This window comes from Dromiciops gliroides, chromosome 6 (genome assembly GCF_019393635.1).
Source record: "Dromiciops gliroides isolate mDroGli1 chromosome 6, mDroGli1.pri, whole genome shotgun sequence".
Lineage (NCBI taxonomy): Eukaryota > Metazoa > Chordata > Mammalia > Microbiotheria > Microbiotheriidae > Dromiciops > Dromiciops gliroides.
The window spans coordinates 95,932,517-95,957,389 of NC_057866.1; the positions used below are offsets into that span (position 1 = coordinate 95,932,517).

The 24,873-nt window shown below is 36.3% G+C and overlaps 1 protein-coding gene across 1 annotated transcript in view; it reads left to right on the forward strand.

The window, feature by feature from the left end:
- POLN (DNA polymerase nu) overlaps positions 1–24,873 on the forward strand; it is a 345,265-nt gene that overhangs the window by 58,921 nt on the left and 261,471 nt on the right. Inside the window, exons 12-14 of the mRNA XM_043972229.1 lie at positions 1,502–1,558; positions 4,158–4,211; positions 4,736–4,801. Coding sequence (XP_043828164.1) covers positions 1,502–1,558; positions 4,158–4,211; positions 4,736–4,801 — 177 coding nt within the window. The remainder of the gene's footprint in view (positions 1–1,501; positions 1,559–4,157; positions 4,212–4,735; positions 4,802–24,873) is intronic.

Here is a 24,873-nt window from a genome sequence, read left to right on the forward strand (position 1 = left end):
TAGGTGTGAGGTGATACATCAGAGCTATTTTAATTTGCATTTCTCTGATCACTAGTTATTTAGAGCATTTTTTCATATGACTCTATATACTTTTGACAAATATTGGAGGGGATATGGCTAAACAAGTTGAGGTATATGATTGTGCTGGAATACTATTGTACTTTAAGAAACGACAAGCAGGATTCTTTAAAAAAAAATCTGGGAAGACTTATATTGCAAAGTGAAGTGAAAAGAGCCAGGAGACTGTACACAGTAACAGCAAGATTGTACTATGATCAACTATGAATTACTTAACTATTCTCAGCAATACAACAATCCATGAGAGTTCTGATGAATTTATGTTGAAAAATACTATCCACCTCCAGAGAAGGAACTGATGGAGTCTGAATGCAGATCAATGTATACTTTTAAAACTTTCTTTATTTTTCTTGTTCTTTTGGTCTGTGTTCTCTTTTGCAACATGGCTAATATGGAAATATATTTTGCATGACTGCACATGTAAAATCTATATTAAAGTGCTTGCCTTTTCAAGATGTGGGAAGATAGGGGAGGGAGGAAATTTGGAATTAAAAATCATAAAAAAGGAATGTTAAAAATGTTTTACATGTAATTATGAAAAATAAAGTAAAACATTCTAAAAAATCAAAAAGATAATTGAAAGGGAAATGAAAAGTAAATAAGAGAAAGCCACTACCCTCAAGGAAGAAGTAGTCTTGTGATAGTGATGAGAACAATATAAGACATGCACATAAATAACTATAAAATAAAATAGAAAATGAAAAGTACTTAATAGCCTTATCTGAGATCTGAGAAGCAGGATCAGAGAAGGCTTCCTGGAAAAAAGTTCCATTTCAACCACATCCTGAAGAATCTGTAGTATTTTAACAGTTTTAATTGGGGGTGGGGTGGGCATTTTTAGTGAGAGCAATAAGGACATTCTAACCATAAGTGTAAGCAGAAACACAAAGGTAGGAAAGTGGAATATGTGTTCTCAGAACAGGGAGTAGTCCAACTTGACTGCAACATTAAAATGCTTTTAGAAAGGAGTGATTAGAAACAAGACAGGCAGGTGACTTATTACAAAACTTCAATTTTGGAAAATACTGTAAATCACATGTCTATTTTTAGGTTTTGTTCAACTATAAATTAGTAGTTTAAATGTTGAACTCATTCTCTTGTGTCTGCAGTCCCACAGGTGGTCCCCCTGCCATGCCTGCAGGGTACTCTTCCTTCATCCCCATTATTGGAAATCCTCTTCTTTTATAGCTCACAGAGTAAGTCCTCTGTGAAGCCTTCTGTGATTCTCCCAATTAACAGTGATCTCTTCCTCTCATATTTTTCTTGTGCACTTTGTCCAGACTTATTTGATCTTGGAAGGGAGGAGATGATGCTATCTTTCATTTTTATTCCAAGTATTTAACACAGTGACTCACATGTAATAGATGCTTAACAGATGTTTATTGAATTGAATGAATTGTCAATATTTATTTTTATTTTCTAGTTAAATGCTTTGCAAGATCTTCATCCTTTGCCCAAGATCATTTTAGAATATAGGCAGGTAAGTTATTTTTTTCTTAATAAGGATAGAAAGGTCTACTTTTTGGTGGTAGTAGTTTACTGTATTGCAGCCAGGATACTGGCTCTGTTGCTTTCTTATACTGAACTGTAGTGCAAAGCAGGCTTTGTATATAAAGACAATCTCCCCATTCATGAAAAGGTAGGACCCATTCCCCACTTTTCTCCCCAGCCTATTAAAGGTTATGCCTCTTCACAAAAACCTGCTTGAAAGGCTAAGACAGGGAGAATGGGTTATAATATGAATACTGTGCTTGATTCTCTGCTTTTAGCAAATCCATAGATGGATACTTTCCATGTCTTTTCATGGGGAGTAAAGAATGTCTTTCCTTGCTTACTCTTGTATTCTCACACTGGGTAGAGGTCCCATTCATGAGCCAACATATTCTGAAAGCTGTTTGTAAAAACGACTGCAAAATTCTCTTGGGAAAATACATTAGAAGAAGGTTACTAGCCTTAGGTGAGCAAATTTCTGACCTAGTAAGGCAGATGCTAGGTGAAGCTTGAGAATTAAAGAAGTTGGAAGGGAAGGTTTTTTACCCTCTGTTGTTTTGGCATAATGTCCTAGTGGGAAGAATCAGGGTGATGAGCACTTAACTGATATAGAGTGTTATTTCTTTTAAAAGATTAAAACATTTCTTGAGCTGTACCTAAGAATATATCTGGCATTAAAACATTCTTTTAAATGAGAATTTTACTATATCTATGTTTAATATAATCTCAAAACTTCTAATATAGTATGATGGGCTTTGTAGTAGAGATTTTTTGGGACAGTTTAATGTCTCAAGACACTTAGATATTGTCAGCTTGGTCCCTTGCTAATACCATGTTTATAAAATTTGACATTTTCTTGTATGTTTCATATCTGTGATAAATCCTGTTTGATATCACATAACTTTTTTATAAATAGCCAGAAAATTATTAAAGAGAACTGGACTTAGAGTTAAAGGAGCTGAATTCAAAGAGGCCTCTGATACTTAATAAACTGTGTGATTTTGGCCAAGTCACTACCCCTCTCCCTTAAAATAATAGATAATGGAGCTAGATGTGACCTTATAAGGAACCCAAGAACCAGAGAGATGAAGTGAACCCAGGTATTCATGACTTTAAGTCTAGAACTCTCTCTACTGTGCCATGATAGTGGGCCTTAGTTGTCTCATCTGTAAGGTAAACTGAAGGCTTCTTGGTTCTTTGTAAAAAATGAATAAACAACGTTTTGAGGATTTGGACTATTTAACTGTGACCCCTGAGTCCCCCCTGGTAGACAGTAGTGGTTGGTTGGTGTTCTTCATGCTCAAAGAGGACTAAAATGCCATCATTATGTTAGAGTCAAATTACAAGTCTGACCATGTCTGATAAAACCAGTAAGAGCTTGGAATGCTCTACCACAGGTCAGACACAAATAATCCATGAGAACATTTGTCATGGATTCTCCAAATCTGTGCATCTCATTTTTCTTTTGAGCTACTTCAATTCTGTTTTGCTCATAGAGCACAGTGCCTTCTTTGATGTGGGTATGCCATGTTGGGTGGTCCTTTGCCAGCATTTCCTATGTCACGTAACCAATTCCAGAGTTCTTTAGAGAGACCTTTAGAGTATCCTTATATTTCTTCTTCTGACCACCATGTAAGCACTTGCCTTTTGTGAGTTCTCTATAAAATAGTCTTTTAAGCAAGTGTTTGGCATTCAAACAATGTGGCCAGCTCATTGCAGTTGCATTCTCTGCAGTAGAGCTTGAATGCTTGGCAGTTTAGTTCAAGAAAGGACCTCCTTGTCCAGTACCTTATCCTGCCAGGTGATCTTCAGAATCTTCCTAAGATAATTCAAATGAAAGATAATAAGCTCCTTTCAAGAGAGAAGCCCAAGTCTTTTTTTTTTGAGAAGCTCAAGTCTTATATAAACTTTGTATCTTCACAATACTTGCTTAAAACATTTGTTGTGTTTTCTTGTATCTGATATATTGTCATCATGTACTTCCACTTAAGTCCTGCTTCACCTCATGCTAGTATGTAGGTGACTCAGGATTTCTTGAAGGTGATGTCAGTGGAATGTTAGCTCTGTTGTCTACTAAGCAAGAAATACTTTGTGTTAATGCCTAGTGATGTACTATAAATCTCTTGTCTAAGGACCGGTTAAATTTGGAGATAATTATCATCAGATTCATTACAGGATTATGAATTTTTCAGCCACAATAACTCTCAAAACCCACCCCCCTAGTGCTGCTGCTGCTGCTACTGCTGGTAGATATACTAAATGTTACAATCCATGACCATATAATGAGTATCCATACTGGTAGTTTGCAGGTCCTTGAATTGTAAGCCTCTGTACACTTTGATCTTAAATTGGTATCAGAATATTGTCAGTATCCAGCCCATGAGACTTTAGGGAATTTACTGACCCAATTCCTTTCACTGGTTAAATGAGCTATCCTTGCCAACATAAAAGTATATTTTGGTGTCACTTATTAGTGATTTTTGAAAAGTCCATTTTTATTCCTTTTTATTGAAAATCTGAGTTTTCTTCTGAAACTTTTTCTTGTTTAAGTTAAAGAGAAAATCACTATTAATTTTTTAATCACTTAGATTCATAAGGTCAAATCAACCTTTGTGGATGGGCTGCTGTCATGCATGAGAAGAGTAAGTAGATTGCAAGTTTAATGATGAAGAAATGAGTATTGAGATTGACAGTGTGTTTTATATACAAACAGATAAGGTTTAGGTGCCTTAAACATAGTAGACAATTTAAGAAGTATTAAATTTATGAGTTTTTAAAGGGATATGTGAAGATAGCTTGGTATTTCTTTAAAACTTAAACCATAACATTGACAATATGCAAATCTGTTTTATACATATTACCAACAAGCATTCATTGTAATATGTTCAGTTAGCCATTACCTTCCTTCTGTGTTTTAGTTGATCCTACATGCTTATAATAAGGACTTATTTGGTGGTGGAACATTGTCCTCTCTCCCCATAGATGGACCTTGCTTTAGAGATTGAATAGTTCCCAAAGAAATTACAGTTGGGGACATTTAGGCCCAGAAATCTGGGTGCATAAAAGGTCACATCTAGTATTTTCTATTGAATCAAGTGGATAAAATGGTTAGACAAGTTTTTAACTATTTGTACTGATTTTAAAGTGATTCTTTTTATTGTTAAAGGGGTTTATTACATCAACATGGAATCAGACTGGAACTGTGAGTGGCAGACTTTCAGCCAAGAAACCTGTAAGTTAATTAAAAAAAATAAATATGATTATTCTACTCTCAGACATTGGAAACTTTGTTTAGAAATGCATTTGTTCATTTCCAGTAGCATGTCCTCAGTCAAGAAAAGTAAAATGTAAATACACAGTAAATCTTATTCTTTATTCTACCTTTATGTCTAGAAAGGTACTAGTAGGAAAAGCTATTGTTGTATAGGGCTAGTCTCACTCCTCACCACTCTTTAGTTTACAGTGTAGTTAGTCTCATATCTCCACTGAAGGAATGGCAAGAAGTCCACCTTGGCTATACTGTAGTGTAGAAAGTTAGTGATATATAATAAGGCTGGAAAGTTGGGTTGGGACCAGGTTGTAAGGGGTTTTAAAAGACTAACCAGAAAAACTTATATTTGATCCTATAAGCAGTAGGGGGCTGTTAGAATTTATTAACATTAATTATATTACTTAATTAAGTGAAAAAATTTTTTTTGCTTTTAAATTTTTTATTTATTTTAAAAATTCTTTTTAAAATTTTGAGTTGCAAATTCTCTCCTTCCCTCCCATCATCTCCCTACCTGCTGAGAAGGCAAGCAATATATCAATTATATATGTGAAATCATGCAAAAAATATTTCCATACTAGACATGGTAAAAAAGCAAGAAAAAATTTAAAATGAGAAAATTATACTTCAGTTTTCAGTCAGAGTATATCAGTTCTTTCTTTGGAAGTAGATAGAATTTTTCATCAGGAGTCCTTTGGAATTGTCTTGGATTATTGCATTGATCAGAGTAGCTAAGTATTTCATAGTTGATCATCATTATAATGTTGCTGTTACTATGTGCAATGATCTCCTGGTTCTACTTACTCCACTTTGCCATAGTTCATATAGGTCTTTCCATGTTTTTCTGAAACCATGATACTTGTCATTTCTTATAGCACAATTGTATTCTATCACAATTATATGCCACAACTTGTTCAGCCATTCTGATAGGCATCTCTTCAGTTTCCAATTCTTTGCCACCACAAAAAGAGCTGCTATAAATATTTTTGTACATATAGATCCTTTCTAGTACTATAACTGAAAAACCTCACTGTTGTGCTCCCCGCAATGATTGTTGGTTGATATTAATTAGTCTAATAGATTTAATTACCTTTCAGAGAGGCATATATAGTAATGTATTAAATCAAGAACAGTGGGTATAAAACATTCACCAAAAAGTCTGAGACTCAGTCATCCACAAGTACCTATAGAATCCAGGGGAAAGAGGGCTAAAACTTAGAGCATATGTGGTAACTAGAGTAACTCAAGCCCCATTCTCCTTACTGTGGTGTAGTTTACTTCACGCTGTCACTCCTCAAAAGTGTTTTGCTTCTGATTGCCCCTTCCCTCAATCTGTCCTCCTTTCTACCACTCCCCCTCCCCATCCCTTTCCTCTCCTACTTTCCCACAGGGTAAGATAGATTACTGTACCCAATTGAATATGTATGTTATTCCCTCTTTGAGCCGATTCTGATGAGTAAGGTTCACTCACTCCCCAGAACCTCCCCCATTTTCCCCTCCACTGTATAAACTTTTTCTTGCTTCTTTTATGTGAGATACTTTACCCCATTCCATCTCTCTCTTTCCCTTTCTCTTAGTGCATTCCTCTCACCCCTTAATTTTATTTTTTTAAAGATATAATCTCTTCATATTCAACTCACGCTTCTGCCCTCTGTCTAAATATACTCCAGCCAGCTACCCTAACAATGAGAAAGTTCTTATGAGTTACAAGTATCATTTTCCCATGTAGGAATGTAAGCAGTTTAACCTTTTTAATATCCCTTATGATTTATTTTTTCCTGTTTACCTTTTATATATCTCTAGGGTCTTGTATTTGAAAGTCAAATTTTCTATTCAGTTCAGGTCTTTTCATCACAAATGCCTGAAAGTTCTCTCTTTCATTGAATTCCCGTTTTTTTCCTCCTGAAGGATTATACTCAGTTTTGCTGGGTAGGTGATTCTTGGTTGTAATCCCTGTTCCTTTGTCCTCCAGAATATCATATTCCAAGCACTCCAATCATTTAATGTAGAAACTGCTAGTTCTTGTGTTATCCTGATTGTGGCTCTACAATACTTGAATTATTTCTTTCTGGCTGCTTGCAATATTTTCTCCTTGACCTGAATTTGGCTATAATATTCCTGGAAGTTTTCCTTCTGGGGTCTCTTTCTGGAGGTGATCAGTGGATTCTTTCAATTTCTATTTTACCTTCTGGTTCTAGAATATCAGGAATATTTTCCCTAACAATTTCTTGGAAGATGATGTCTAAGTTCTTTTTTTTATCATGGCTTTCAGTTAGTCTAATAATTTTAAAATTATCTCTCCTGGATCTATTCTCCAAGTCAGTTGTTTTTCCAATGAGATATTTCACATTGCCTTCTATTTTTTAATTCTTTTGGTTTTGCTTTATTGTTTCTTGATTTCTCATAAAGTCATTAGCTTCCATTTGCTCAATCCTAATTTTTAAGGAATTATTTTATTTGGAGAGCTTTTGTACTTCTTTTTCCATTTGGCCAATTCAGTTTTTCAAGGCATTCTTTTCCTCATTGGCTTTTTGTAATTCTTTTACCATTTGACCCAGTCTGATTTTTAAAGTGTTATTTTCTTCAGTATTTTTTGTGTCTCCTTTACCAAGCTATTGACTTTTTTTTATGATTTTCTTGCATCATTCTCATTTCTCTTTCCATTTTTTCCTCTACCTCTCTTACTTTTTTTTCTTTTTTTTTTAAATTTGGTTGTTTTAGTGAGGCAGTTGGGGTTAAGTGACTTGCCCAGGGTCACACAGCTAGTGTTAAGTGTCTGAGGCTGGATTTGAACTCAGTTACTCCTGACTACAGGGCTGGTGCTCTATCCACTGCGCCACCTAGCTGCCCCTCTTACTTTATTTTCAAAGTCCTTTTTGAGCACTTCTATGGCCTGAGACCAATTCATATTTTTCTTGGAAGCTTTGGATGTAGAACCTTTGAATTTGTTATCTTCTTCTGAGGGTGTGTTTTGCTCTTCCTTGTCATAAACTTTCTAGGGTCAGCATTTTTTTCTGTTTGCTCATTTTCCCAGCCTATTTCTTGCTTGACTTTTAATTCTTTGTTAAAGTGGAGCACTGCTTCCAGTGTGGAGGGCATTGTCCCAAGCTTCAGAGGGTTTGAGCAGCTGTTCTCAGAGATACTTCTAAGAATTTTTAAGTCCTTAGTTCTTCCAAGGTGTTATGATTTAAGGAAAGGCATATTTACTACTTTCCTGGTCTGTGCTCTGGTCTGCAAGGAACCACAGGCCTGCTTTTCTGCCCTGGAACTATGAACAGAGCCCTGCTCCACTGTGGCTGCAAGCTCTTGTGTGTTTGTGCTCCTCCCCAGCCTGGGACCACCACCCAAGACTGTGACCTGGATCCCAGTATGGGCAAAACAACAGAGTCTTGCCTCAGTGCTAACAAAAGGACCCCTGTAATCTCATTCTGGATAATGGTTCTACTCCCATACCATCTGTAGGCTGAGTTCTGCCACTGATTCAGAAGCTTCTGAGACCTGCTTCTGGTTTGCTGGGGCTGGGTCTGAGTCGGGGTTGGATCTGTGCTGGCATGGCCTGCATTGGACTGAGCTCCACTCTTACCCAGGTACAACAGACCTTTCTTCTCAACCTTCTAAGCTGTCTTTGACTGGAAAATGATTTAACCCTGTCCTTTTGTGGGTTCTGCTGCTCCAGGAATTGTCTAATGGCATTATTTGAAGGTATTTGGAGGGGTCTTGGGAAGAGTTCAGGCAAATCACTGCCTTTTCTCTGCCATCTTTGTTACTGTTATTCCTTAATCTGATCCCTATATTATAGCTATAAAGTTAATCATATTGAAAGGCTGTATAAGGATGTAGATCTATATCCCTACTTAAACATTTATAGGGAGCCTAGACCTTTCTTCTCTATTAATCAATCAGAGTTATAAACTTAGTGTAAACAAGGCCTAGACATCACCATTGACTCAATTAATCAAAAGCTTTTAAACAAGATACAACAGGAAATGTAATAGGATTGGCTGAAAACAGTCATGACCTGAGGTGCCTGAATAAAAATGGGCTAGTTTGGAACTCAAGCATTCGAGTATCTGGCCACACTAGAGGAAAGAAAATAGTTCCAGGAAAGCCCCTAAAAGGGAATGGCTTTGAAAGAAGTAGAACCTCAGTCTCTTTACCCCATTCTTGTGAAAGGTCTGAAAGATATTAATTTTTCATTAGGGTCCTATCAGTGTCCCCAGAACAGCAGTGATGGCAACAGTGTATCCACTTTGAACCAAGGACAAAGAAGTCATACAGAAAAGGCCAATGAAGGATTCTACAAGAACTACAGGGACTACAAGGCCAGATTGGGGGAAGGGGCAATCAGAAGCAAAACACTTTTGAGGAGGGACAGGGTGAAAGAAGATAGAAAATAGAGTAAATGTCATGGGAAGGGAGTAGGATGGAGGGAAATGCAGTTAGCAATAGTAACTGAAAAAAATTTGAAACAAGTTTGTCTGACAGGCCTCATTTCTCAAACATATAGAGAACTGAGTCAAATTTATTAAAATAAGAGCCATTCCCCAATGATAGATGATCAAAAGATAGGAAGTTTTCAGATGAAATAATCAAAGCTACCTATAACCATATTAAAAAAAATGCTCTAACTCACTATATATGTATATATATATATATATATATATATTTTTTTTTTTTGGTGAGGCAATTGGGGTTAAGTGACTTGCGCAGGGTCACACAGCTAGTAAGTGTTAAGTGTCTGAGGTTGGATTTGAACTCAGGTTCTCCTGAATCCAGGGGCGATGCTCTATCCACTGCGCCACCTAGCTGCCCCCTAACTCACTATTGATTGGAGAGATGCAAGTCAAATCAATTCAGGGGTTCTACCTCATACCTATTGGATTGGATAATAGGACTGCAGAGGAAAATGATAAATGTTGTAGGAGATATGGGGAAAATGAGAAATTAATGCACTCTTGGCACAGTTGTAAACTCTGTAGAGCAATTTGGAACTATGGCCAAAGGGCTATAAAACCATGCATACTCTTTGACCTATTAATACCACTACTAGATCAGTATCCAAAAAGATATTAAAAAACCAAAAATTGAATTTGAAATTGAGGAGATGCCCATCAGCTGGGGAATGGATGAACAAATTGTGGGATGAGATTATGATGGAATACTATTGTGCTATGAGATATGATGAGCATGCTCTCAGAAAAACCTGGAAAGACTTATATAAGCTGATGCAAAGTGAAATGTACTGTATACAAAGTAACAGCAATATTGAAAGATGATCAGCTGTGAATGACAGCTATTTTCAGCAATATAATGATCCATCTCCAGAGAAAGAACTGATGGTGTCTGAATACAGATTAAAGCATAATTTTTTTTGTTAGGTCCTTTTTCTTAAGTTTTTTTGTCTGTTTTCTTTCACAACCTGACTAATGTGGAATTTTTTTGCATGACTAAACATGTATAACTTATATTGAATTGCTTGCGTTCTTAAGGGGGGGGTAGGAAGGGATGGAGGGAGAGAATCTGGAATACAAAATTTTTAAAATCGACATTAAAATTGTTTTTACATGTAAAAGAAGAAAACCCGAAATAACAGTAGCACAGAGGTACGTACTCTCCCTGCTATTAATTGCTGTCTTTAGGCAGTCTCAGAATTGGATGGTCTGATCCTCTTGTTAGGGCTATTGGCAATAGCTGTTACCTTCCTACTATCCCACTTCAAAGGCATACCTATGTGATTATGGCAACTACCAAGTGCTCAGGGGACATTGTATAAAATAAGTGATTTGAATTGCATAAGATGAATCAAGAAAGCCTTCCTGGGGGGAAGAAATTTTAAGTTTGAATTTGAAGAATGACAGGATCATAGAGCAGTGAAGTTGATAGATGAGGATATTCTGAATAAAGGCAATGATAACTGAAAGCACAGTTAGGAATTAGTAAGCTTTAACGAGAAATTGGAGTTGTTTACTAGGTCAAAAGATCATAGAAAAATAGAATCTTTGGAACTTTAAAGATTATGTAGTCCAACCCCTCATCTAGTATATAAATATCCTCTATTAGTAGTGGTCTCAAAAGTGGAGGAGCCAAGCTCACTCCAAGTCACCTGTGACCAACCAGTTGGAAAGTAGGGAAATAGTTTGCTTCTTACCCACACTTATATCTAGTTATGAGGGTTATATTGAATTGGATTATATCCAACACAATGACCCCCCTCTTCGATGCTACCCTCCTCTGTTTCTTCTCAATACAAGCCTCCTATATGGCTGCTTCACTGTGGGCCCCTCAAGATGGTTATAACCTAACCCTACCCAGGCAACTGTGAAGGCACAGTTCCTCATACCCTAAGTGCCATACACACACGATTTTATATTTTAGTGGAAAAGAATAAGTAGTACAGAATGAGCAGGTATGAATAGGTTGTGATTATATAATTTTTCTCCAAAAATATATCTTTTTTAAACTTTCTTATTTCTGTTAAGGATAACACCATCCTTCTAACCACCCAGTTTTGCAACCTTGGCATTGTCCTTGATTCTTTGCTTTCTACCACATATCCATTCAGTTGTCAAATCTTGTTATTTCTACCTATACATCAAGTTTTGTACCTGCCCTCTTCTCTCTGCTCCCATAGCCCCCACCCAAGTTTAAGCCCTTGTCATCTTTCATCAGGACTATTGAAATGATCTCTCTCTCTCTCTTTTTTTTTTTTTACAACTCAGAGTTTATTGTTCTAATACACCCAAGAAGATGCAAGAACTTCTGTGACAAATATACAGAAAAAAGGGAGAGCAATACAGAACAGACATTTAGCTTAAATTCTTTGCAATTTTTGGTCGGTGACCCTACAAGCATGGGTATTGGTCTTTAGTTTTTTAAATTTTTTTTTTAAATTAATAAAGTATTTTTTTTCAGTTACATGTAAAGATAGTTCTCAACCTTTGTTTATACAAGCTTTACAATTTCAGATTTTTCTCCCTCCCTCCCCTCCCTCCCCCCTCCCCTAGACAGCAGGTAATCTGATATAGGTTTTATATATATATACACACACACACACACATAATAGCATTAATCCTATTTCCGCATTAGTCATGTTATAAGAGAAAAAAATCAGAGCAATGATGGAAAACCTCAAAATAGAAAAAAAAAACAATAGCATCAAAAACAAAAGAAATAGTATGGTTCATTTAGTATCTATACTCCGCAGTTCTTTTTTTTTTTTTTTTTCCTGGATTTGGAGATCCTCTTGCATCACAAGTTCCCTGGAACTCTTCTGTACCATAGCACTGGTGAGAAGAATATAGTCCATCATAGTAGATCAACACTCAATGTTGATGTTACTGTGTACAATGTTCTTCTGGTTCTGCTCATCTCACTCATCATCAGCCCATGCAAGACCCTCCAGGTTTCTCTGAACTCATCGTTTCTTATAGCACAATACTATTCCATTGTATTCATATACCACAACTTGTCCAGCCATTCCCCAAGTGATGGGCACCCCCTCAACTTCCAATTCTTTGCCACCACGTAAAGAACACCTATAAATATTTTTGTACATGTGGGTCCCTTTCCCCCTTCCATGATCTCTTTGGGAAAAAGACCCGAAAGTGGTATTGCTGGGTCAAAGGGTATGCACAGCTTTATCGCCCTTTGGGCATAATTCCAAATTGCTCTCCAGAATGGTTGAATCAGTTCACAGCTCCACCAACAATGGATTAGTGTTCCAATTTTCCCACAGCTTCTCCAACATTTAATATTTTCCTTTTTTGTCATTTTAGCCAATCTGATAGGTGTCAGGTGGTACCTCAGAGTTGTTTTTATTTGCATCTCTCTAATCATTAGAGATTTAGAGCATTTTTTCATATAGGAACAGATAGCTTTGGATTCTTCATCAGAAAACTGCCTGTTCATATCCTTTGACCATTTCTCAATTGGGGAATGACTTGGGTTCTTATAAATTTGATTTAGTTCCCTATATATTTTAGAGATGAGGCCTTTATCAGAAGTACTGGCCTCAAAAATTGTTTCCCAGCTTTCTGCCTCCCTTCTAATTTTGGATGCATTCCTTCTGTTTGTACAAAAATTTTTTAATTTAATGTAATCAAAATCATCCACTTTGCATTTTATAATATACTCTATCTCTTGTTTGGTCAAAAACTGTTTTCCTTTCCAAAGATCTGAGAGGTAGACTATTCCTTTCTCTCCTAATTTACCTATGGTATCACCTCTTATGTCTAAATCATGTATCCATTTTGACCTTATTTTAGTATAAGGTGTAAGATGTTGGTCTATGCCTAATTTCTGCCATACTATCTTCCAGTTTTCCCAGCAGTTTTTGTCAAATACTGAGTTCCTATCCCAGAAGCTGGAGTCTTTGGGTTTATCAAACACTGCATTACTAGTGTCATTTACTACTGCATTTCCTGAGCCTAGCCTATTCCATTGATCTACCACTCTATTTTTTAGCCAGTACCAGATAGTTTTGATGACTGCCGCTTTATAGTAAAGCTCCAGGTTTGGTACCGCTAACCCACCTTCCTGTGAATTTTTTTTCATTATTTCCCTGGATATTCTTGATTTTTTTGTTTTTCCAGATGAATTTTGTTATTATTTTTTCTAGCTCTATAAAATAATTTTTAGGTAGTCTGATTGGTATGGCACTGAATAAGTAAATTAATTTAGGCAGTATTGTCATTTTTACTATATTAGCTCTGCCTATCCATGAGCAATTGATATCTTTCCAATTATTTAGATCTGATTTGATTTGTGTGAAGAGTGTTTGGTAGTTGTGTTCATAGAGTTCCTGGGTTTGTCTTGGCAAGTAGACTCCCAAGTATTTTATATTATCTACTGTTACTTTAAATGGAATTTCTCTTTCTATCTCTTGCTGCTGGACTTTGTTGGTCATGTATAGAAATGCTGATGATTTATGTGGATTTATTTTATATCCTGCTACTTTGCTAAAGTTGTTAATTGTTTCAAGTAATTTTTGAGTTGATTCTTGAGGATTCCTTAAGTATACCATCATATCATCTGCAAAGAGTGATAGTTTTGTTTCCTCCTTGCCTATTCTAATTCCTTTAATTCCTTTCTCTTCTCTGATTGCTAAAGCTAACATTTCTAGGACAATATTAAATAATAGGGGTGATAATGGACATCCCTGTTTCACCCCTGATCTTATTGGGAAGGCCTATAATTTATCTCCATTGCATATAATACTTGCTGATGGCTTTAGGTAGATACTGTTTATTATTTTAAGGAAAGCTCCCCCTATTCCTAAACTCTCCAGTGTTTTTATTAGGAATGGGTGTTGTACTTTGTCAAAAGCTTTCTCTGCATCTATTGAGATAATTCTATGATTTTGGTTGGTTTTCTTGTTGATGTGGTTGATTATGTTAATAGTTCTCCTAATATTGGACCAGCCCTGCATTCCTGGTATAAATCCCACCTGGTCATAGTGTATTATCCTGGTGATCACTTGCTGTAATCTCCTTGCTAATATCTTATTTAAGATTTTAGCATCAATATTCATTAGGGAAATTGGTCTATAATTTTCTTTCTCTGTTTTTGCTTTGCCTGGTTTTGGTATCACCACCATATTTGTGTCATAAAATGAATTTGGTAGAACTCCTTCTTCACCTATTTTTCCAAATAATTTGTACAATATTGGAATTAGTTGTTCTTTAAATGTTTGGTAAAATTCACCCGTAAACCCATCTGGCCCTGGGGATTTTTTCTTAGGGAGTTCATTAATGGCTTGTTCAATTTCTTTTTCTAATATGGGTTTATTTAGGGATTTTATTTCTTCTTCAGTTAACCTGGGCAGTTTGTATTTTTGTAAATATTCATCCATTTCATTTAGATTGTCAAATTTGTTGGCATACAGTTGGGCAAAATAATTCCTAATTATTGATTTAATTTCCACTTCATTGGTGGTAACATCCCCTTTTTCGTTTTTGATACTGGTAATTTGGTTTTCTTCTTTCTTTTTTTTAATCAAATTAACCAATATTTTATCTATTTTATTGGTTTTTTCATAAAACCAGCTCTTAGTTTTATTGATTAATTCTATAGTGTTTTTGCTTTCAATCTTATTAATTTCTCCTTTGATTTTCAGGATCTCTAATTTAGTGTCTAATTGGGGATTTCTAATTTGTTCTTTTTCTAGCTTTTTAAGTTGCATGCCCAATTCATTAATCTCCTCTTTCTCTTTTTTATTCATGTAAGCATTTAGAGCTATAAATTTTCCCCTAAGCACTGCTTTGGCTGCATCCCATAGATTTTGGTATGTTGTCTCATTACTGTCATTTTCTTGGATATAGTTATTGATTGTTTCTATGGTTTCTTGTTTGGCCCATTCATTCTTTAGAATGAAATTATTCAGTTTCCAATTGATTTTCATTCTACTTTTCCCTGGCTCTTTCTTACATGTAATTTTTATTGCATCATGATCTGAAAAGGATGCATTTACTATTTCTGCCTTTCTACATTTAACTATGATGTTTTTGTGCCCTAATACATGGTCAATTTTTGAAAATGTGCCATGTACTGCTGAGAAAAAGGTATATTCCTTTCTATCTCCATTCAATTTTCTCCAGAAATCTATCATGTCTAACTTTTCTAGTAATCTATTCACCTCTTTCACTTCTTTCTTATTTATTTTTTGGCTAAATTTATCTAATTCTGAGAGGGGGAGATTCAGATCCCCCACTAGTATAGTATTACTGTCTAATTCCTCTTGTAACTCATTTAACTTCTCCTCTAAGAACTTGGATGCTATACCACTTGGTGCATACATATTTAATATTGATATTACTTCATTATCTATAGTACCTTTAAGTAAGATGTAATTTCCTTCCTTATCTCTTTTAATGAGATCTATTTTTGCCTGCACTTTGTCTGAGATAAGGATTGCTACCCCTGCCTTTTTTACTTTAGCTGAGGCATAATATATTCTGCTCCAGCCTTTTACCTTTACTCTGTGTGTATCTCTCTGCTTGAAATGTGTTTCTTGTAAACAGCATATTGTAGGGTTCTGGTTTTTAATCCACTCTGCAATTCGCTTCCGTTTTATAGCAGAGTTCATCCCATTCACATTCACAGTTATTATTACTGACTGTCTATTCCCCTCCATTCTATTTACCCCCTTTGTACTTTTCCCCCCTTCTTTCACCCTATTCCTCCTCACCGACGTTTTACTTCTTACCCCTGCCTCCCCCAATCTGCCCTCCCTTTTTATCACCCCCCTCTCTTTTCTTTACCCTTTTCTCCCTTGCTTTTGTCCTCCCTTCTATCAGTCCCCCCTTTCCCTTCCCCTTTTGTTTCCCTAAAGAATGAGTTAAGTTTCTTTATCCCAATGAATGTATATGTTATTCCCTCTTTGAGTCAAATCTAATGAGAATAGGGTTGAAACAATGTTCCCCCCTCCTTTCTTTCCCTCTATTGTAATAGGGGTTTTTTTTCCACCTCTTCATATGATATAATTCATCCCATTCCTCCTCCCCTTTCCTCTCCTCCCCATAGACTCCCTTTTTAACCCCTTAATTCTTTTCTATCATCACATCAAAGAAAATTTATATTTATACCCTCTACGTAAAGTCCTTCTCTCTGTCCAAATACATTTACAGTTCTTAAGAGTTATGAGTATTATCTTCCTGTGTAGGGATATAAACAGTTTAACCTAATAGGGTAACATTCCCCCCCCCCTTTACCTTTTTAAACTTCTCTTGAGTCTTGTATGTTGAAATCGAATTTTCTATTCAGTTCTGGTCTTTTCACCAGGAAAGATTGAAAGTCCCCAATGTCATTAAATGTCCATCTTTTCCCCTGAAAGAAAATGCACATTTTTGCTGGGTAATAGATTCTCGGCTGCAATCCAAGCTCTTTTGCCTTCCGGAATATCATATTCCAAGCCTTGCGGTCCTTTAATGTTGAAGCTGCCAGGTCCTGAGCAATCCTGACTGTGGCTCCATGATATTTAAATTGCTTCTTTCTGGCTGCTTGGAGTATTTTCTCCTTCACCTGATAATTCTGGAATTTGGCTACAATATTCCTTGGAGTTTTCCTTTTGGGGTCTCTTTCAGGTGATCGGTGGATTCTTTCAATGATGATTTTATCCTCTGATTCTATGATATCAGGGCAGTTCTCCTTAATAATTTCCTGGAATATGGTGTCTAGATTCTTTTTCTGGTCATGGCTTTCAGGCAGTCCAATGATTCTCAAATTGTCTCTCCTCGATCTGTTTTCCAGATCAGTTGTCTTTCCAATGAGGTATTTCACATTTTCTTCTATTTTTTCATTCTTTTAATTCTGCTTGACTGATTCCTGGTGTCTCATGGATTCCTTATCTTCCAACTGTCCAATTTTAATTTTTAAAGCATTGTTTTCTTCAGTAAGATTATGCACCTTTTTTTCCATTTGGCCAAGTGAATTTTTTAAGGCACTGTTTTCTTCAATGAGATTATGCACCTTTTTTTCCATTTGGCCAGATGAATTTTTTAAGGCATTGTTTTCTTCAATGAGATTATGCACCTTTTTTTCCATTTGGCCAATTGAATTTTTTAAGGCATTGTTTTCTTCAGTGAAATTATGCACTTTTTTTTCCATTTGGCCAGTCAATCTTTGTGCTTCCTTTTCCAAGCTGCTGATTCTTTTTTCATAGTTTTCTTGTTTTGCTTTCATTTCTCTCCCCATTTTTTCTTCTACCTCTCTCAATTGATTTTTAAAATCCTTTTTGAGCTCTTCCAGGAAGGCTTTTTGTTCCTGAGACCAATTCACCTTCCCTCGTGAGGCTTCACATGTAGGCAATTTGAGGGTATTATCCTCATCTGAGTTTGCGTTGGCTTCTTCCCTATTGATACAGAAGTTCTCAATGGAGAGGGCTCTTTTTTGCTTCTTACTCATTATTGCAGCTTACTTATTTATTTTTTAAGTTGAGGTCTGCTCTCGGGGCACCAGAGTCCCTGTTTTGGGCTTCTTGTGCAGGGGTATAGGTGCTGTGTGACTGGGTTTTTACTCTGAGGCCTTTATGGTGTGTGGAGATCCCCCGCCCTGCACTTCCTGTCTGGGTGCGCTCGGCCAGCCAGGCGCCCGCTCCTGGCGCTGACCCGTTCGTCGCCCTCCCGGCCAGTGCAGGTAGGTTTTTCCACTGTCCTTCTTGGCCACCAGATTTTTGAACCAGGTTCCAGGGGCCTCAGTTGTTTGGCTGTGGCCCGCAGCTCCTGCTGACTTTCCCTGACCTCCTCGGCGCTGGGTTGCTGCCCTGCGCTGGGCCTCCCTTTTGCCCAAGTCAGACCGACCTTTTCTTGAAGTCTTCTAAATTATTTCTGGTTGGAGGACTGTGTCTCTCTGTCCCTTTGCAGGTTCTGTAGTTTCAGAATCCGTCCAGAGGCTTGATTTAATATTCTTTTTGAGGGAACAGAAGGAGAGCTCAGGCAGTTTGCTGCTTCCTCTCCACCATTTTGGCTCCGCCCCCTAAAATTTGTTTTAATAAGCTGTAAGCGGCCTGTTTCTGGGTGCTCTTAAGTTGCTCCAGGTTTAAAGGAGGAAAATATATAAAATCAGTTGGTCATGTGAGTCTAATAAAATAGGATGTTGAAACTTGCTATGCAGCTCAGAACCTATTCCTTAGATATTAAGCAATGATTTCTTAATAGGTCTCTTTGCCTCACATCTTTCCTTTCTCCAGCTTATCCTCCACCCAGCTTTCTAAGTGTTTTTTCCAAAGTTCGGGTCTAATCATGACAGTTCCTGAATTAGTAAACTCTAATGGCTCCCTATTGACTTTACGATTAAATAGCTTTTCATCTTTATCCTGTACTTTTTCATTTTCTATTTCTGTGTGTAATAATGTACATAATTATTGTTATAGTCGTGCATTGAATTTTTTATAAAGAAATAAATATAATGTATTTGGAGTCCTTCGTATAAATATTTTTACTTATAGCGTACATGATTAAAATTTTAGAGACCACTAATTTATAGCATCCAAGACAGTCATTTAATAGCACTCTTGAAGAGGCATGAGGCATGTCTTGTCCAGACAAAACTGGGGCTCATAGATGAAAGATACAGGGAGACAATTTTGTTTTTTAGTATCAGGAAGAATGTTCTATCAACTGGAGAAGTCCAAACAAAAGAATGGGCATGCCTTATGAGGTAGTGAATACTAAGAGTGTTCAAGGAGAAGCTGAATGACCATCTGTAATGTAGGCTATCAAAGAAGGAATTTATTCACTAATCAGGGAAAGAGTAGGTGATATCTAAGGTCCCTTCTCATTCTTATATTCTTTTGTTCTAGGTTTTTGGTATGTCACAATTTTGGATTGGAGCTATTACAAGCTATTTTATATAGTTGAATTCATTTTAGGAGCTCCCATGATTGTGTAAGGTTGTAGTGACAAAGGGGTGGTCAGATTTCATTTGTTACATCATGTCATATTTGATTAATCTTTTTCTTCTTCAGTTTTTACCTAAAACTTTCCTTTGGTTTATCTATTTGGACATCAAAAATCAAATTAAATATCACCAAAGTAGATTATTTCATAATGTGATAATGAGCACCTTTCATTAAATCCTCTTATTAATTCTGACTCAAATGCTGGCAGTGCTTAAGAATTGAGTGTGCCAGAAACAGAAATAACAAATTAGAACTTGGCAAACATATTTATCTCTCTATTACTGAGAATGTTACATTTGATAATTTCATTTTGAAATTCATCTAACCCAAACCTAACAACACATAGCTAACAGATTTATATAGTTTCTTCTAAATGCTTAAACAAGCTTTTATTTTTGGAGAGAATGTGGACAGTTTGGGACATTTAAAAACATATTTTCAAAATTATCACTGTTTTATATGACAGCAGTAAATATATCTGCAAAGTTAATAAATATGCAGAATATCTTACAAAAGATTAAACTACATATAATCTTGCCCCTGAACTATGATGTGTATTTAATTGAACTGCAGCATGAAATAGTTATGTCTTGGGCCACATGATGGTGCTATATACTGGCCATATAACAAAATGTAGGCTTGAGTTACATATTTTAGTTTATAAGGTTGTACAAAAAGCTGATAGCTTCATATCTTTTAAAATCAGGTTTGAACTGCCTCTTAACACTCTAGAGGCTAATTTTCACTTCAGAGAGGATGTTATGGTACCAATTAACTCTAATGAAACCTAGTGCCACTCTGTTCTGTATATTATGGGCTTCATAATTACATCTGATAAAAGGAAAATGTAGAAAATGGTGTTTATTTTTAATAGAACTCTGTGGATTTTTTTTTGGCCTTCTCCTACATATAACTTTTGAGGTAAATTTGTTCACTTTTGGTTCATTGTTTTATTATATATCCTGTTCCTTTAGTGCAGTAATTGTGTCTATGACACTTATAATTTCTTATTCTGCCTTTATTGGAGTCATTATAAATTACAAGTTAAGAAATGTGAAAATAAACCTGATATATTTTTATTTATATAACTACACAGATGTATATATTTGGAGTCAGTCTTATACATATTTACCTCTTTCATAAAGTTTTATCATGACCTAAAATTAAAACTTTTATTTTACATTTTATACTTTTCATGAATAGAAAGTAAAAAATGAAAGTTTTGATGTATTTTTCCTTATACAGTCTTTAAAAAAAAAGATTTCTGTCCTGAACCCTAGGAGAATTATTGGTAAAACTGTTTCACATTCCTCTTCCACAGGGCTATCTTGGTTGCATACTGGTAGGTCATGATAAGGTTGTTTACCCCAAAGGGATTTTCCAATACTGGTGCCACCAAGATTTTCTAACCTGATCTCATTTTACATATCTCTACATATTCTCTGTTCTTTTAAATTCCTCCCCATTTTATAAAGTCCAATTCAAACACTATCCCCTCCATGAAGCCTGATTCTAATTTGTCCTCACACTTGTGGATCCTTTACCACCCAAGGCCTTACTTTTTTTTTTCATTTCACTAATGCACTTATAATAGGTTTACAGGATCATAGATTTAGACATGGAAGGGACGGTAGATTCTTTCTAGTCCAGTCTTGTAATTTCACAAATGATGGAAGCTAAGTGAGTTTTCTAATGTTAACATAGGTAGTGTTAGAAGCTGTTGCAGTGAGGGTTAAGTGACTTCCCTAGGGTTATACAGCTTGTAAGTGTCAAGTGTCTGAGGCTGAATTTGAACTCAGGTCCTCCTGAATCCAAGGCTGGTGTTTTATCCACTGCACCACCTAGTTGCCAAGGAATAATTTCTTAGGTTGGTCCAATTAACACAGTTCTATTTTAAGATCTCACTTGATCACTATGATTACTAATTTTGTGGTTTAAAAAAAAGTAAATCCTTGATTTTAAACATTTCCATTCCTTGAGAGTCTCTTATTTCCTCCTATTTTGAGCTAATTTTGGGGGGTATATTTTATATTTTAGGGGCTCATAATTTATCCTACACACTATATGGTTTTTACTCAGGACTTTCTGGAATAGAGCTGCTCTTTCAACTTTATTGCATCTGTGAATGGGCTAATCATTGTCTTTACAGTCTCTCCCTCATTATTTGAGGGATTCTGATTCTTGTTATCAAGAAATACTCAGCTACTTGAGACAATGATTTTCTGGCCATAGAGGATCTACTTAATGGTGAGGGCAGACCATCATTTTTAGCTATTTTGAGCATGTATCTAGGGATCAAATAGTTATCAAAGGAATTCAGTACCAACAGGAATGGCAAATTGAAATGAATGAAAAAAGCCTAGAAACAGGCATTTCATTGAAGGATTTTTGGGGGATGATATTTAGCATTTTTTTTTTTTTTTAGTGAGGCAATTGGGGTTAAGTGACTTGCCCAGAGTCACACAGCTAGTAAATGTTAAGTGTCTGAGGCCGGATCTGAACTCAGGTACTCCTGACTCCAGGGCTGGTGCTCTATCTACTGCGCCACCTAGCTGCCCCGATATTTAGCATTTTTAAATAAATGTATGCTCTTTGCAAGTAGGGATGCTTCAATTATATTTATGTCCCTGAATCCCAGTGCTGTTGTGTGTAGTAAGAACTTAACTTGTTGGTTGGTTGTTGACAATGCCCTTCAGCAGTGCAGATCCCAAGTGTGCTTCAGGCTCTCCATGCTTACTCTGGACTTCATGAAGATGCCAGTGAAACAGTCTGCCAGGCTACCTGTCATCATTTGTCTATACCACTTGTGTAATTTAAAATTCTAAATGTGCGTTCTAATCTATTCCCCCAGTTTTGGGGGAAACTGACTAAAATCACTGTTAAAACGAGTTTAGATTTTTAAGGATTTATTGAAATATAGAAAGAGAAAGATTGAGAACAGAATTCCTACAACCTCGCAATCCTATCTTTCCTCAGCTCCTCTCCATCATTCTCTGCTATCACCACCAAGTCAGGAACCAAAAAGACAGTGCTCTTTGTGCAGGCTCCCCTTTCCTCCTTCCTGTTCCCTCCCAGAATGGGGAGGTTCTTCAAGCTGGTTGGTTGATTGGGCCGGAAGTTCAAAGTTTTTTTAGATTCTGAGAACCATGCTTTCTTAAGTACTCTCAAGTACCAGCCAGATGTGCTCAGAGTCTAGTCAACTACAAATCCAGTCAAGTCAGCCAGTAATCCACTCAGGTGGGCTCCTGAGTATCTGCCAAATCTCACCTATCATATTCCATTATCTTGACACACTTCACTGACCCATCCTCTTTTTCTGTAACCTTTACTTCTGCTCTTTGGTGGTTCTCCTTTCTTGTATGTTATGATCTGCTCACACCCATCAGGAACCCTTCCATTGCCTTCTGTGCAATATTAATTTTCAGTTGTTCAGAGACTGCTGTGTTCCATGTTATACAGCCACTATCCTTCTAGAATACTGGCTCTAAAAAGATGGGCCTTTGTGTTCTGGGAGATGATTAGGATTAATAAAAGAGCTTTACTGTTTCTTTTTCTTTTCTTTGCAGGGCAGTGAGGGTTAAGTGACTTGCCCAAGGTTACACAGCTAATAAGTGTCAAGTTTCTGAGGCCAGATTTGAACTCAGATCCTCCTTAATCCAGGACTGGTGCTTTATACACTGCACTATCTAACTGCCCCCCAAGAGCTTTATTATTTCTTGAAGACAATTCACCCCACTGCTCTCATCCTATTCATTCATTCATTTGTTTGTTTGTTTATTTATTTATTTAGTGGGACAATGAGGGTTAAGTGACTTGCCCGAGGTCACACAGCTAGTAAGTGTCAAATGTCTGAAGTCGTATTTGAACTCAGGTCCTCCTGAATCCAGAGCTAGTGCTTTATCCATTACACTACCTAGCTGGCCCCCTCTCATCCTATTTAGATATGGAACTAACTCATTGTTGATTTGTACTATCTGTTCCAGTTACAGATGTTGATAGATGAGCTCTGTACATTGTTCATCCAATGTCATGCCATAATCTGGGTAAAAGATATTATTCATCCACTTAGAATTTCCTGTTCATATGATCAGGTCAAACTCTTTGAGTGGTTAGAGATCTCTTCCTGAGGCTCTGCAGTGTTCCAGGGCTTCATTCAATCAGCATTATATTATTACTATTACTACTACTAGTATTATTATTATTATAATTATTAGTGAGGCAATTGGGGTTAAGTGACTTGACCAGGGTCACACAGCTAGTGTCAAATATCTGAGGCTGGATATGAACTCAGGTCCTTCTGAATCCAGGGCTGGTGCTCTATCCACTGTGCCACCTAGCTGCCCCAGCATTATATTATTCATAAATAGTAACATCTGGAAAATTTCACAGGGAATCCCTTTTCAACTTGGATTCTGTGCTAGATCTCCTTCATGACAGCAGCCTATACCTTTGTTGAGAATCCATCTCCCTGTTTTCTTACTTGACCAAATATCTACAATAAGAGGATTACTGAACAACGTTCTCTCTTTTGTACCCTATGTCAAGGACTATTGAAAAATTTTGATGTATGGATATGTAACACCTTTTGGAAGAGAGTCTTTAAGGTGGCATTTTGCGCTTCTGCATCCAATGTTTTTGCATAATAAACAATTACAGTGGAATCTTGTATTCTATATCTTTTAGTCATTTGTGTGATGGTAAAATTAAGGTCTGCTGTGGAATATTGCTTACAGAAGCTCATCTATTTACTGCTAATATCCTCTGTATATTAGCATATGGGGATGCTTCTCATAAAATTTTGTATAGATGGGAAAGTAGACATACAGGTTGATATTCAATCAGTCACTCTTTCCCAGCATTAATAAGGTTTGAGATTTTCCCCCCACAACTTTGATATTTTTCCCTGCTTCAGTCTCCTTAAGAATGTGCTCATAATTGCATTTCCTTCTGTGTGGATTTTCTCTATTTACATTTGGTACAATCTTAATGCTTTAACCATCTCTGGTTTCTTTTCTACCTATTCTATAAGTATATCTGACGCTGCTATTAAAGTCCAACTTTGGTCTTAATGATAAAAACAGTCTCTGATAAAAATCTTTTTAGACCTTTTCCATTTTCTTCATTTTTATTCTCCCTGCATTTTTATATTTATTTTAAAATTTTATTACTTATTTATTTTTAACATTCTTTTTCCTTTTTTTGAGGTAATTGGGGTTAAGTGACTTTGCCCAGGGTCACACAACTATTAACATTAGTTTAAAATTTTTAAAGTTCCAAACTCTCTCCTTCTCATATCCTTCACTACCCACAGAAAAGACAAGCAATATGATATCATGTGGAATCATGCAAACACATTTCCATTTTAGCCATATTCAAAAAAAGTAAACAAGAGTGAGAAAATTATACTTCATTTTGCACTCATTTCACCAGTTCTCTCTCTGGAGGTTGATGACGTTTTTCCATCACGAGTCCTTTGGAATTGTCTTGGATCACTGTATTGATCAGAGTAGCAAAATCTTTCACAGTTGATCATCTTTATAACATTGATGTTACTGGCACAATGATCTCCTGCTTCTTCTCACTTCACTTGACTTCAGTTCATATAGATCTTGCCTTTTTTTGTGAAACCACTCTGCCTCAT